The sequence below is a fragment of the Dendropsophus ebraccatus genome, chromosome 5, assembly GCF_027789765.1.
Source record: "Dendropsophus ebraccatus isolate aDenEbr1 chromosome 5, aDenEbr1.pat, whole genome shotgun sequence".
Classification (NCBI taxonomy): domain Eukaryota; kingdom Metazoa; phylum Chordata; class Amphibia; order Anura; family Hylidae; genus Dendropsophus; species Dendropsophus ebraccatus.
Genome location: NC_091458.1, coordinates 158,922,396 through 158,939,094, shown reverse-complemented (window position 1 = coordinate 158,939,094; position 16,699 = coordinate 158,922,396). Strand labels below are relative to the sequence as shown.

At 45.1% G+C, this 16,699-nt stretch overlaps 1 protein-coding gene across 2 annotated transcripts in view; it reads right to left on the bottom strand.

The window, feature by feature from the left end:
* Nucleotides 1-16,382, bottom strand: part of LOC138793946 (transmembrane protease serine 11D-like) — a 29,556-nt gene extending 13,174 nt beyond the window's left edge. The window contains exons 1-2 of one of the 2 annotated variants that reach the window (XM_069972703.1): nucleotides 16,363-16,382; nucleotides 814-929 (exon numbers count right to left, since the gene is read on the bottom strand). In XM_069972703.1, coding sequence (XP_069828804.1) covers nucleotides 814-873 — 60 coding nt within the window. In that variant the 5' untranslated portion in view covers nucleotides 874-929; nucleotides 16,363-16,382. Of the gene's footprint in view, nucleotides 1-813; nucleotides 930-12,385; nucleotides 12,460-16,362 lie in introns of those variants that run through there. The other variant, XM_069972702.1, reaches the window with a different exon arrangement.
* Between the last annotated feature and the right edge of the window lie 317 nt (nucleotides 16,383-16,699).

Below are 16,699 nucleotides of genomic sequence, written 5' to 3'. Positions count from 1 at the left end.
TTAAAAACAAACGCCAGGATGTTGGTATATAATTTGATCAAACCATATTGCCCCATGCACCACGTGCAGGTCCCCTGGTTCCTGAGTCCCTACACTAACTCATCACTGTGTCGGTCAGCGACTGCCAACCCCGCAAAGCGCGCACAAGCAGGGAAGGGGGGCCATAGAATGGCCCCGCGACCCCAATGTCACAGGACCAATCCCCAAGTGCCCCCCCCCCCAAAACCCAGCAGGAGACACCTGTGCACACATGTTAAGTACCTCCTATCTTTCCCATTCTACCTGCAGCAGTAATGGTGAGTACAAGATCATATTCAGACTGGTGTTGTTTGGCGGCAGCTTTCTCCGTCGGCGGTGCCTGCTGGGTTTTGGGGGGGGGGCCCTTGGGGTTTGGTCCTGTGACATTGGGGTTGCAGGGCCATTCTATGGCCTCCCTTCCCTGCTTGTGCACGCTTTTTGGGGTTGACGGTCGCTGACTGACACAGTGGTGAGATAGTGTAGGAACCTGTGTGAACCCGGAGACCTGCATGTGGTACATGGGGCAATATGGTTTGATCAAATTATATACCAACATCCTGGCGTTGGTTTTTAAATATAGCCGAGAGGCATTAGTGTCAGACATAGGTGTGAGGTGCAGCAGCTCCTTTTTGGATCCAAACCAGCATGGCGATACTACGGGCCGATCATGTCAGACTAATGAGACCAATGATCTTTGATTTTATCACAAAAATGCTGGATGAAGGGGCCATGTAGTGACTGTAGTTACGTGTAGTGACTGTTTTACTCTTTCCCAGTATGAGTTTATTTCCGTACCTTCTTGTGCAGTAACTCGCGATCTCCGTCATTTCCCACCGTTTCCGCCATTAAAGCCATCAGCCGGAATATTTATCAGCACGCTTCTCTCTTTTCCGGTCATAAAGTCTTCAAACCTTTATAATAGAAGAAAAGCCGGACTGAAATCATTACATTATACATTATATAAGGGATTGTCACATGAAGAGGACCGCCATTCCTAAAAGAGTCCTTGAGTGAAAGCGCAGTATCATGTGACAGTAGTATTATGAGGAGGAGCGGATTAACTACCATAGGCCCCGGGCTCTCACCAAACTAGGCCCGGGTCCTGTGCAGGTCACTCAAAGTCCTTACAGTCATACTGGAACGATAGCTGGGCCTTCCCCATTCTGTTACCTCACAGCTGTAATCACACAAGTGTGTACAGTGCCTGAGTATGTTGTAACAATAACATTACCTGTCCCCGAAATAAGGGATTTCGCCTTGAATGCAGTCCCATAGCATTGCCCCTTCTCCTACAAATTTAAAGGAGTATTCCCAACTATCCCATATCCTGTCTATTGCCGGTGATTGGGGGAGCCCACTGCTCGTGGTAACTGAGGGTCCCAGAGAACGTTCCAGCTCGGCACCTGATAGACTGGGAATCTAATCCTGCGTTTACACGAAACAATTATCGTTCGAATTTGCACGATAACGATCAAATTTGAACCATAATCATACATGTAAACGCAGCGAACGATCAAACGACGAGCACAAAATCATTCATTTTGATCTTACAACATGTTCTTAAATTGTTGTTCGCAAAAAAATCACAGATCGTTCCATCGTTCACCGATTTAACCTATGTGTGAGATAGGCTTAAGCGATCGCAAAACGATTTTTCCGTCCGATATATTGTTTCGTCTAAATGCTGATGGTTATAAAAAAAAAATGTTACTTCGAAATTGTTAATCTTACGATTGGGCGAATTATAGCTACGTGTAAACACAGCATAAGAATATTACCGCATATAGGCAAATGACCCTGCTATAAGCTTGTATATAAGCGTGTATATCAGTATGTATATCAGCTTGTATATCAGCGGGTCACTCTGCCATCCTCAGACTGGAAGGTTTTTCAGGTGTTAGATGTAGAAGTTTTCCTAAAAAAAAAAAAAGACTCAATCAAAATAATGTGTTGTATAAAAATAAAGGGAAACCCAAATGTGTATATATATATATATATATATATATATATATATATATATATATATATATGCATACTTACCAGTACATCCTTACCTTCCTTGCTGCTCTGTGACCCGATATCTTTTTAAAAAATTATCTTTATCCCCAGAGAGACAGTGTCCCGCCCCGCCCTCCGGCCAATGCTGTTTATTCAGGCCGCCAGAGGAGGAGGAGGCAGGCGGAACTGTCCAGAGCAGGAAAGGTTTTCTATGGGGATTTGCTGCTGCTCTGGACAGTTCCTGACATGGACAGAGGTGGCAGCAGAGAGCATTGTGTCAGACTGGAGAGAGTACACCACTTCCTGCAGGACATACAGCAGCTGATAAGTACCAGAAGACTAGAAATTTATAAACATAATTTACAAATCTGCATAACTTTCTGACATGAGCTGATTTGAAAACCATTTTTTTCCCGCCAGAGTACCCCTTTAATGCAGTGACAGGTGCTCCCTAAGGGTCCATTCACACGTTCTGGATCCGAAGCATATCTGAAGCAGATTTTATGTTGTCTTCCATTATTTATTTACATTGATATCTGCACCTTTAAATCTGCAGCATCTAATCTGCAGCGGATCCTGTACAACTGTCGCTGCATCTAAAAAAAGACTGGATGAAAAATTTCCACAAAAAAAAAAACAGTATATGACCCCCCCCCCCCTTATGCCGGTGTGGAGAGTGCTGCGGATCTGGTACACTGGGTGACCCCGGCTTGGACTGGACTTGGCGTTGTTCCTAGGGGTATCATGTATACGGGCAGATGGATGGATGTTTGTTTTCTGGGTGGTTCTGTATGAACAATTGTTAGCAGCAAATAGCTCACCGGACCTGGTATGAAATAATCGTATAATGGATGATGGCCGCGCAGTCTGAGCCGATCACAGTTACATAAGACGGAATCCTTCATGTGGCAGCTGACTGGTGTTACATTTCATATTGTACAAAGTGCAAGACAGACGTCTCTTAAAGGGGTTACCCAGGCCTTATATCCGAGGGCCTCTCCTGCTGGGGTGACCATCACTCACCACTGCTTACATGGAGTCTTCCTTATACTGCTCTACTGTTCATAGCAGAGGTACAAGGTACTGCAGCATGGCGGAAGTTTTCTATGTTTATGGCCACTAGGTGACTCCCTCCACTGAATATGTGTACAACTGCTGTGTGTCCATATTCAGTAGCAGAGAATCCTGGGGGTGCTTGCATTGTATGGTCAGCTCTCCTTTCAGCAAAACCTCTGTAACCACACAGTGACATTATACTGACTGAACTGTTACATAACGAAGAGCATTGTCTCCTGGTAAGCTGCAGAGCTGAGAATAGAATTAGCAAAAGTGAATAATATACAGTAATTAGCCTAAGTTACAGTAATTAGCCTCAGTTGCTTTACAACCTGCATGATGGACAGGCGTCTGGCACTGGGACTTCCTGTGTTTGTTTCCTTTTTTTTTTTTTAAGAGAAAAGACCAAATATTTGGCTGTATACAGGGGCGTACTAACAGCGGCTGCTGCCCTAGACGCTAAACCTGAAGGATTGGTAGATAATAGCTCCAGGCGTTACATTTAACACCGCCACACCAGGCCTGACCAATACCCCCATACTGTGACTGGATAACACCGCCAGACCAGACCAATACCGCAATACTGTGACTGGATAACACCACCATACCAGACCTGACCAATACCGCCATACTGTGACTGGATAACACCACCATACCAGACCTGACCAATACCGCCACACTGTGACTGGATAACACCACCAGAACAGACCAATACCGCCATACTGTGACTGGATAACACCATCATACCAGACCTGACCAATACCGCCACACTGTGACTGGATAACACCACCATACCAGACCTGACCAATACCACCACACGGTGACTGGATAACACCACCAGACCAGACCAATACCGCCATACTGTGACTGGATAACACCACCATACCAGACCTGACCAATACCGCCACACTGTGACTGGATAACACTGTCATACCAGACCTGACCAATACCGCCATACTGTGACTGGATAACACCGCCATACCAGACCTGACCAATACCGCCATACTGTGACTGGATAACACTGTCATACCAGACCTGACCAATACCGCCATACTGTGACTGGATAACACTGCTATACCAGACCTGACCAATACTACCATACTGTGACTGGATAACACTGTCATACCAGACCTGACCAATACCGCCATACTGTGACTGGGTAACACTGCCATACGAGACCTGACCAATACCGCCATACTGTGACTGGATAACACTGTCATACCAGACCTGACCAATACCGCCATACTGTGACTGGATAACATTGCCATACCAGACCTGACCAATACCGCCATACTGTGACTGGATAACACTGCTATACCAGACCTGACCAATACCGCCATACTGTGACTGGGTAACACTGCCATACGAGACCTGACCAATACCGCCATACTGTGACTGGATAACACTGTCATACCAGACCTGACCAATACCGCCATACTGTGACTGGATAACATTGCCATACCAGACCTGACCAATACCGCCATACTGTGACTGGATAACACTGCCATACCAGACCTGACCAATACCGCCATACTGTGACTGGATAACACTGTCATACCAGACCTGACCAATACCGCCATACTGTGACTGGATAACACTGCCATACCAGACCTGACCAATACCGGCAAACTGTGACTGGATAACACTGCCATACCAGACCTGACCAATACCGCCATACTGTGACTGGATAACACTGCCATACCAATGACGCCACACACCCCTGAAAAGACTCCAGATTTACTGGCTGAATGGAAGTTGAAAGACTGAAAAATAAAAAGTTGTTTCTTTCCCCCTGCTCCCTGGTGCTGCCCCTGGCACTGGACCACGGGTGCCTAGTGGCAAAAATGGCCCTGGCTGTATGTATAATGATTTAAAAATAAAAAATGTTTTAAAAAAATAAAGCGAATATATATCTTGACAATGATCAGATGATAATGGGACACATGTTGGGAACCGAGCATTAAAGGAGAAGTACGGCGAAAATTTTTATTAAAGTATTGCATTGTCCCCCAAAAGTTATTGAAATCACCAATATACACTTATTAAGGGAAATGATTATAAAGTGCTTTTTTTTTTTTTTTTTTTTTTCAAACTTAATTTTTATTATTTTCAAAACATAAGGCAAGTGGACATCTGCACCACAGGGTCTGTACGCAGACAGCCTTTTGTATAAAAAGAATTTAAACAAGTCACCGTACAGTGAATAGGCAGTGCGAATGAACACAGTATACAGTAGAAACAGCCCCCCTCCCCCCTTTCCCCCCTCAACCCCTCTTCAACCCCCCCCCCCTTCCAGACTCGCGGATAAAGAAGGCGGACAGGAGTCTTGCCTCCAAAGTATCATCTGCCTACCCGGGTATCGGGGACCTGCAACACCCCCAGAGTCCCAGCCACATCCTTCCTCATGTACCATTTCGTGTCTTTGAACGTTCGAACAATCTCGTGAATTTCTGAAGGTGAGAGAAAAGTGACAAGAAACCGTTTCCCGTTTTTCCCTGGCCGGCTCAGCATCCAGTTGGTCCATGAGCAAATATCTCCTAACCTGTTGGAGGACATGCTCCACTGTGGGCATATCCGATACCAGCCAGCGGGACAAGAGACAGCGTTTGGCTACCAAAATAAAAACGTGTAATAACTGTGAGATTAGCGGATTATTCGGGGAAATATGTAGCATCAGCATGTGGGTCCAGGGGCACATTGATATGTAGCTTAGAACCTAAGAGGGAGAGTAAACAATGCATTTTGGCGACCTTGTGGGAATTCCGGAAGGTGCCAAAGATCCATGTGTTGGCTCACCAAGCTATGGAGTCCCAATAGTTTCCTACTGTGGTGCCAGGCCTTAATGGTGTCCCTGAAAACTAGGCTAGATCTAATGTGTTGAGGGAGTGCCCGAATCTTGTATGAAGCAGGCCATTTAGCGACCAATGGTGTGCTAAGCCAGATTCCAGTATAAGATTAGAGTAATTGCTAGAGCCTCTGATCCAGTCCACTCCATGCCTCAGCAAACATGCTAAATTATATCCCCTGACATCAGGAAGAGCCAGACCCCCTTTCTCTTTAGGCAGTACCAATTTCAGTCTTGCTATCCTGGGACGTCTAGAGGCCCATATAAATTTAGAGAAGGCTGAGGTTAATGATGATAGGTCCCTATGACTAAGGAGGAGTGGGATGGTCTGGAATGGATATAGCAGTCTAGCAAATCCTATCATTTTCAGCAAGGCCACTCTGGCCATAAGAGAGAGTGGCAGATTGGCAAACTTGTATATAGAGTTGGAGAATCGTCCAATTTTTATACCTAAATAAGTAATAGTATCGGAAGTGCAGCGGACTGGGAGGTTTTGCCTACTGGGAAAAGATGTAAGCTTGAGTAAGTCACTCTTGTCTTTATTTACTTGAAAGCCAGCTGTATTGCCGAATTCTTCTAAGTGTCTAAAGACCGCATCTAGATCCCTATTGGGGTCGCTAAGAAAAATGAGTAAGTCGTCGGCAAACAATATGGCCCGCAGCTCCTCCCCCCCCCCCCCACCTTTATCCCGTCAAACTCCCTAGCTAAACTCAGTCTGCGTGCTAGCGGCTCGATGGCCAGGTTAAAAAGCAAGGGGGACAACGGGCATCCCTGTCGCGTCCCCTTAAACAGGGGGAAAGAAGGGGAAAGGAAACCAGGGGTATGAATCCTGGCTACTGGGGTGTGGTAGAGATGTTGAACATAAGAAAGAAAAGCTCCTGAGAAGCCCATTGTCCCCATCACTTTGAACATCCATCCCCAGCTCACGTTATCAAAAGCTTTTTCAGCATCGATGGAGAGATAGCTGGGGATGGATGTTTCTCAGGGTGTGTCTTAACCTCGTCCAATACGGCCATTACCTTGCGGATATTCATCACCGCTGATCTCCCTTTAATAAAGCCAACCTGTAATGAAGAAATAACATAGGGCATGATCACGGCTAACCAGTCAGCTAAAATTTTGGACACTATTTTAACATCTAAATTCAACAGTGAAATTGGCCTATATGAACTTGGATTTTTAGGATCTTTTCCCGGCTTAAGGAGAACCTTAATATACGCCGCATTGGAGGAGCTGGGCACAGGTGAGGAGGAGAGGTAAGTGTCATATAGACCTTTTAGAGTAGGGGTGATCTCAGGACCTAGAATTTTGTAAAAGTCCCCGGACAGGCCATCCGGACCAGGGGCCTTGTGTGACTTCAAGTGCGCAATGACCCCCCCAATCTCCTCCCCGGACATCGGTTTGTTCAGAAATTCTCTGTCCGTGTCTGACAGTGTAGGTAAGTTAAGGTCAGTCAGCCAGTCACAGTTAGTAATGTCCCACCCCCGCCCCCTTATCATAAAGGCGTCTATAGAAGTCTTGGAGAATGTCATTAATCCGCGCTGGGTGTCTATGCAATGTTCCCTGGGGGTCAACTAATTGTGTGATAGAATGCTGTGAAAACGGGCCTTTAGCAATTCGGGCTAAGAGTCTACCAGCTTTGCTCCCCTGAACAACAGCGCCTCATAGTATGACCGATGTACCTCCTCCCTCCTTTTCATCCATTGCTCATACTGATCTCTGGCTTGTTGCCAGACCATTCTCGTGGTATCAGAAGGGGCTACTAGAAATTTAGTGTAGGCTTCCTTAAGGGAAGCACTATATTTAGAAATGTTGGCTGAGATCTTCCTTTGGAGAGTTGCTCTATAGGCCATGATTCGTCCTCGCAGGACTGCCTTAGCTGCAGGCTGGGTTGTATGCTCGGCGTTAGCGGTAGAATATTCTAGCCACCAGCCTTTAAGAAGGGTTTTAAACCCGTCATCTTTGGCCAGGACTATAGGAAATTTCCAAATGAAATCACTACCCGTTGGGAAGTTGCGTAACTATAGAACACGATAGGGGGGTATGGTCAGATATGACCATTTCTTCTATAGTAGGGGCCAGAATTTTAGGAAGGATGGAAGGGGATGAAAGTATGTAGTCGATCCTCGACCAAGAGTCATGCGGAGTAGAATAATATGTATATTCCCTAGAGTCTGGGTTAAAATACCTCCACATGTCAGTCAGGGAAGTCCGCTGCGATAATGTCAGCAACGGTGTTGAAGAGGCATGGGAGCCACGGGATCTACAACGGTCCTCCAAGGGTGCCATAACCTCGTTGAAGTCACCAGCTATCAGCTTGTGTTGTACTGGGTCAGCCAGGATCTGGTCAGTAAGGTCAGAGAAGAAGAGAGAATTGTTAGTGTTCGGACCGTACACATTATAGATGATCATGTCCTCAGAGAGCATTCTCATGTGAATCTTGCATAATCTGCCTGCATTATCATGGGACACATGTATGACTTCGCCCTGAAAGGAGCGACTTACTAATATCAGCACCCCCGCCTTGTGATTCACTGCAGGAGATCCATACACCTCCTTCACCCACATCTTCTTCAGACGAAAGAAATCGTCCTGAGTCAGGTGAGTCTCCTGCAGTAAAACCAAGTCCGGCTTCATACGTTTGAGATGGCGTAGCATAAGCACCCGCTTCTGTGGGGACCTTAGTCCCTTAATGTTCCAAGAAACCAACTTTAACATAGGCTTGTACAGTATGGATATATGACAGATGAACTGTAAAACAAACAGAATCCCTTCCGCGAGTCTGGACCCACCCACCCCCCAATTGTTGTCACGGGTAGGTTGCGGTGATCTGGAGCGTCGAGACGAGCTTGGCATATTCGGCACGTCTCGTAGGATCTCTTCTAGACCGGCCGTAGCCGCTTCAGGTGAGTGGAATGTAGAGTAGGATCCGTCAGGGTAGAAGACTCACAGCGTCGCCGGATATAACAGGGCTTCCTAAAGAGGGCCGAGCAGATGGGCGAAAATAGCTTGCGCCTCCTAGTGGTCTCAGCAGAAAAGTCTCCAAAGATAAGCAGTTTGGCCTCCTGATATCTCAGATCCTGTTGCTGCTTGCGGAACGCTTGTAAGATTTCCACTCTGTCCGAGTAATCTAAGTAACGCACTATAACTTGTCGTGGGCGCGCACGGTGTTGTAGTGTTGCATGGGAAGTGTCCCCAAGCTGTCCCGTACGATCAGGGCCCAGGCGATGAGCTCGTTCAACTTTGCATTTATGGGAAATCCCCAGTAGCGCAGGAATGGTGGACTCGCATAACTTGGCCAGATCTTTTTGCGCCACTAACTCCGGCACGCCTATAATGCGCAAGTTGTTACGCCTGGATAAAAGTGCGATAATGTGAGATTGTGGGTAGTACGGAGTATAAGTCAGCTGTCATGTGCGCAACAGCGATGAAGGATTCCGCCCACTTATTACGCTAGCATATTCTAATAGGTGGACCAAGTATGGCCCCATATTAGTGGATGAATTGGAATATGGAGGAGGAGTCAGTGATTAAACATACAATCTGCTACCTTTACCTGCTACCTGGTGGTCGTACAAAAGGGTTTATTCTCCCATGATCACTAGGATTTATTATCACAGCTAACCCTTAGTCTGTGGCATACTGAGAGCTGTAGGCATTTGCTTTAAAATCAGCAACAGCGTCCAAACTTATCTGATAAGCGGAGTCCGATGTCTTTAAGGGCAGGCTGGCTGTAAATATTAAAATAATAGCTTTCTCTGTGTTTGGTGTCAATTGAGAAGGGAATGTGGAGGTGACATTCCCCGGACACACACATTGAACTGTTAACATAAGAGGAATTCACGGTGATTTAGGACATTGACACCAGTGCTCTACCAGACTATTACAATATATTAGTATCTATACTAGCGACATCGATTTTTTTAATCTCACATTATCGCACTTTTATTTAGGATTATTAAAAGTTACGTTTTAATTCTAGCAATCTTCATAGTTGATGCATAATTTTTGTTTATTACTATTTACATGGCATAAAGATTAGGGGCCCCATTTGTATTTTTTCTAGTTGTTACGCCTGGAGCGGTCCTCCAGGTCTTGCAGTTTGTTATTATCAGACCGCAGGTTTCTATAAGAGGACTCAGCAGCCTCCATCTGTTCTTCCAATATCACTATGCGTTTCTCTGCCTCTATCAGGCAGTCGCCATGTTTGTTCACTGTTGCCTGTAGCTTCTGCAGGGACGACGCAATAGTCGCCGTCAGCGTCTCTTGGTTTTCAGGGACCATCTGTTTCGCCACCTCCGCCGCTAATTTCTTATAGTCCACTTTAAACGACTCCCTTTCCTCCTCCTGATCAGGGAGGCCAGTGGAGGAGCGGGACAGGGCATTATCCCAAGAGTCACGTGGCGTCGCGCCCTCCATGATGGACGGAGCAAGAACCGCGTCTTTGCCTGGTCTGACCTGCGATTTGCTGCGGGTTTTGGTCTTCATCGTCTGGACAAATCGGTCCATGAATCTTCCCCGTCCGTCCGGCGTGGTTAGGTATCGGGTGCAGCAGTGGTGCGGGTGTCAGGCAGTTTTAGAGCTGTGGAGGGTGCGGAGCAGCCGGCTCGTGCATCTTCACAGCATGGCGCCGGAACCGGAAGTCATAAAGTGCTTTATTCCCTGCACTTACTACTGCATCAAGGCTTCACTTCCTGGATAACATGGGGATGTCACTTCCTGGATAACATGGTGATGTCACTTCCTGGATAACATGGTGATGTCCCGACCCGACTCCCAGAGCTGTGCGGGCTATGGCTGCTGGAGAGGATGATGGCAGAGGGATGCTCAGTGTCCCTCCAGTGCCCTGTGTCCCTCAGTGTCCCCCTGCTATCATCCTCTCCAGCAGCCACAGCCCGCACAGCTCTGGGAGTCGGGTCGGGACATCACCATGTTATCCAGGAAGTGACATCACCATGTTATCCAGGAAGTGACATCACCATGTTATCCAGTAAGTGACATCACCGTGTTATCCAGGAAGTGACATCACCATGTTATCCAGGAAGTGAAGCCTTGATGCAGTAGTAAGTGCAGGGAAAAAGCACTTTATAAGCATTTCCCGTAATAAGTGTATATTGCGGATTTGTATAACTTTGGGGGGGCAATACAATACTTTAATAAAAATTTTCGCTCCTTTAAGTGTTCAGTGTGATACCGGATAGGACAGGTCATCCAGTGGTTTTTGTGCTTTTTATATTCCGCTATAAACTTTTAAAGGAGAATGTCAGAGGTGGAATTGCTGACACCTTCCATCTAGGGCTGACACCTCTCCATGTACATACTGTGACAGTGTGTTGTTTCCTTGCTATTTTTATATATGGGTATATATACGTATGGGTGTGTCTAAGCTTGAATAATCCTAAAGGAAATTATATTTAGAAATAATTATACATAACAAATTAATAATTACAAAATATAGAGAAATCCTTAAAGTGATTATATTTTGATATAATTACATAGATTTCTATTTGCTCTGAAATTATAAATGTAAAAGTTGATAGCATTACATCATCATCATATACATCATACATACATCATCATATACATCATACATACATCATCATATACATCATACATACATCATCATATACATCATACATACATCATCATATACATCATACATACATCATCATCATCATCATATACATCATACATACATCATCATATACATCATACATACATCATCATATACATCATACATACATCATCATCATCATATACATCATACATACATCATCATCATCATATACATCATACATACATCATCATATACATCATACATACATCATCATCATCATATACATCATACATACATCATCATATACATCATACATACATCATCATATACATCATACATACATTCATCATCATCATATACATCATACATATATCATCATCATATACATCATACATATGTCATCATCATATACATCATACATATATCATCATCATATACATCATACATACATCATCATCATATACATCATACATACATCATCATCATATACATCATACATACATCATCATCATATACATCATACATAAATCATCATACATACATCATCATATACATCATACATTCATCATCATATACATCATACATTCATCATCATATACATCATACATACATCATCATATACATCATACATACATCATCATATACATCATACATCATCATCATCATATACATCATACATACATCACCATCATATACATCATACATACATCACCATCATACATACTGTATATCATCATCATATACATCATACATACATCATCATATACATCATATATACATCATACATACATCATCATCATCATATGACATCATACATACATCATCATATGACATGCAGAGAATATACCTTACATTATAGGAGGAGAACCCTAGAACCTAGATTTCCGACCAGAATCCTTTCCATTACTTACATGGATTTCGGCTGCCACTCGTCCAGCTCTCTGACAGCTTTTTAGCAGGCACCGTCCTCCATGTATCTGAAGCTTCTGCATCTGCTCTACAGGAAATGTACAGGATAATAATAGCCGCAGTCACCGGAGCCATTTATATAGAAGCACCTGACCAAATAATGGCCGTTACTGGCTCCATTATAAACCATCTGCAGACAATACCTGATATTTATTTATATCTATTACTTGTTTTGTTCTTTTATCCTCTTCTGTATCCCGGGGATCCTGTATATGTGACGTCTGTAATATCTGGTGTCTTGTGATGTACGACAACAAAGGCTCTAGAAAAGCCGCTACCCCTGTAACCCCAGAAAAAGCCGCTACCCCTGTAACCCCAGAAAAAGCCACTACCCCTGTAACCCCAGCAAAAGCCTAATACCCCTGTAACCCCAGAAAAAGCCTAAACCCCAGCAAAAGCCTGCTACCCGTTACCCCAGCAAAAGATTGCTACCCCTCGTAACCCCAGCAAAAGCCGCTACCCCCATGTAACCCCAGCAAAAGCCGCTACCCCCATGTAACCCCAGCAAAAGCCGCTACCCCCCATGTAACCCCAGCAAAAGCGGCTACCCCCCATGTAACCCCAGCAAAAGCCCGCTACCCGTTACCCCAGCAAAAACCGCTACCCCTGTAACCCCAGCAAAAGCCACTACCCCTGTAATCCCAGAAAAAGCCTAATACCCCTGTAACCCCAGCAATAGCCCTCTACCCCCCCATGTAACCCCAGCAAAAGCCACTACCCCTGTAATCCCAGAAAAAGCCTAATACCCCTGTAACCCCAGCAAAAGCAGCTACCCCCCCATGTAACCCCAGCAAAAGCAGCTACCCCCCCCCCCCCCATGTAACCCCAGCAAAAGCCACTACCCCTGTAATCCCAGAAAAAGCCTAATACCCCTGTAACCCCAGCATTAGCCCTCTACCCTTGTAACCCCACCTGTAGACAGGGCCGATTCTAGGTTTTGCCGCATAAGGCAAACCTGAAATAGCCAACCTAAAACCTGAATATATATTGGCTAACTATTGGAGTTGGTGGGGGAATGTGGTAACTACTAGAGGCCAGGATACCTATGATTGAGGAGGCTGTCCACTGGAGGTAGAGAAGTGGGACGTTTAACTAAACAGGGGGACAACCTATAGGAGGATGCTTACTACATGGGGGATACCACATACTGGGGGGCTAACTGTCACAAGGCATTACCTACAGGGGGTGCCCAAGTTGGGGGATACAACCTAATTGGACAGGATTACCTACAAGGGATATGGCTATCTACTAGGGATACTAACTATGAGGGGGGGGGGAGAAGGGTAGGTACATGGAGGATACTATCCACTGGGGACCTACCTGCACAGAGAAGCCTAATTACTATATAGATGCACACGGGCCTTAATACTATATGGGATTTAGGAAGGACTGGAAATTGGAGGGTGATTAATCTCAATCACAACTAAGAGCTACTAAGTAGCCCACGATTGCCGTATTTTCCCAATTAACCTACGGAATAATGGGATAACGTTAAAAAATTATCAACATATTAACGTAAAGGGTAGAAACACAGTCAAAACACATGGATTCTGCCACATTAAGATGTAACGGCCACTAAAGACAATTACAATAATAATTTTACCCAGCAAGGACTGGTTGTGTAACAAGGCAGGAATCCACGCAGCTTAAAATCAGAGCTCATGCCGCCACCCCCCCCCCCCCCTACAGAGGGAGCCTAACTATTATATGGGGGCGCAGGGGAGACCTAATTACTAGATGAGGGGGCTGAGAGAGCTTGTAATAGATGGAGGCACAGAGGGGTAGTAGTCCACAGAGGCCTAACTACTATATGGGGGACACAGAGGGGTCTAACTACTATACTAACTACTACACAGGGGTTGTCTATAATATATTGAGGCAAAGTGGGGCCTAATCACTACATGGAGGCACAGAGGGACCAAACTACTGTATGAAGACAGAGGGGCCTAGTGAAAGGACAACTACCATGGGACCTGAAAAAAAAACAAAACACAGACACACACACCATACTCACCATCCCTCCGGTGACAATCGCCACATGAATCGCCCGCCGTCTGCGTCTTCCGGGTCCATGGGAGAGAAAAGGCTGCCAGTGCGCTTGGGTACCGGCAGCCTTTTCATTGGCTGGAGCGCATCACATGGCTTCTAGCAAGCTCGGCCAATCAGGGCACCAAGTGCCAAGTGCACCAGCAGCATTTTCGTCTCCTATTCACTTTAGCAGAAGACGCCGAGGAGGAAGAAGACCTGGCCTGCCCCCCGGCGCCCGGGAGAAGGGGACGGTGACGACAGTAATTGGTAATGTATATTTTATCTAACTTCCGGGGGGGAAGGGGGTCAGAACCCTTATTTAAACACATTACAAAGTTATATAACTTTGTAATGTGTGTTAAATAAGCTTAAAATTTTGTGGGAGTTTTCCTTTAATATTAGGGGTGCCTAACTACTATATGGGGGGCACAGAAGGGTCTAATATATGTAGACATATAAATCTGTTACTTCAAGAAGCGTTTTGTAAATTTTTTTAAACATTATTTATTTGGAATATTCAGAAAAACTAACATTGCACAGAGCGATTGCTTAGACTTGCTGAACCGCTCATATAATCCTATCCTCGGCATTACACTCCCTTTTCTCTAGCTCTTTACAAGGCAGGGCTGCATCGGTATCGCAAAACAAACAGCAGCTTATAATAATCCTGTTAGCGTTCCACGTGAAGGAAATTGAATGTAGGTGGCAGGATCATAAAGACAGCAGGATCAAATAAAATGGAGTTATTTGAAAGAACTAAACACGAAACAACACCCAGGTAAGTGAGATTCATTCCACGCTGAATGCCCCCTTACTGTCAGAAATACTGATTATCACTGACTAAGAAAGTATTGAAAAGAGAAAAAAAAGCCATGCTCACCGAGTGCACGGCTGCTTTCCTACAGCTTCTTCTTTACCTTCTTGCTCTGCGAGCCACGAGTTATGTCACTTGTGCCACAGGGCTGGCGGACGGAACTTTTGTGGACAAAGGCATAATGCTGCCCCCAGCCACAAGAGTGATTGACAGGGCAGGGAACCAATGGCTCCTCGCTCTGTCAGTCACAGCACTACATTTAAAAGTATGCACTCCTAATCATCAAAATTTTGACATATGATGTGAACAAAAAAATCAGCAATTTTGCCATTTTTTATTCATGCTGTTTACTATTTTAATTGTTCGGACAATTCAACATCCTTCGACACATGTATGTATACAGGTTTATATATATATTTTTTTATTTGAAAAATGGGAAATGAGTGTGTTCTGTCTGCACACCCACCGGATAGGTCAGTAAACTGTTTAGATTCTGTGACCACTATTAATGCTGCATTTTAGTGGTTAAAAGGATCATCCAGGATTGGGGAAAAAACACAGCGACTTCCTTGCAATAACAGCACCATACCCGTCCCCAGGTTGTGTGTGGTATTACAATTCAGCAACATTCATTTTAAAGGGGAACTATCAGCAGGTTGTAGGAATCTATCCTGCTTATAGCCCCTTATAGTGCCTGGGACGCTGAGGATGAAGGTACTATCTTACCTTCCTCCTCCCCACCAGTCCTGCGCTATTAGTCCGCGTATTCTTCAGCTGGGAGTACTGCCCCACAGCATGATCCGACCCACCTGCTCCATTATCAGAGCAGGACTTGCGCCGAGGAGGAAGGTAACACATACCTTCCTCCTCGGCGTCCCGGTCATCTAACCTGCTGATAGTTCCCCTTTAAAGGAACCAAGCTGCAAAAACACTCCTAAATGAACAAGAGTGGTGCTGTTCCTGGAAGAAAGCAGCCATGTTTTTCTAACGTTGGATAAACCCTTCAAAAGACCGACATCAGTAATCCCTGATGTCGATTAGTAGTGGTGATGGCTGCTGATAGCAGTTGGTACTTACTGGGTATGACATGAGCTCAGCTTGTCAGCTTGCTTCATTCAGTCACGCTGCCCATGTGCTGTACATGTATGGCACAGAGAGAGTTAAAGGGGATAAGTTCCCGAAATCTATTTAAAAAAGACATAAGGGTTCCATTGTTGGTAGGTGATTCCTTTATATTCCCATGTTAAGATGAAGGAAACATGTGCAGCAGAAGAAGCCCAATAAACCTGCATTTAAAGGGATTGAGCCGGATAAAATTATATTTTACTATGCCGCTGGGGCTGTGGGGGATGTCAGGGACATATACTTACCTGTCCTGCTCCGCCGCAGTTGCCGGGTCCCGGGCCGCGCACTC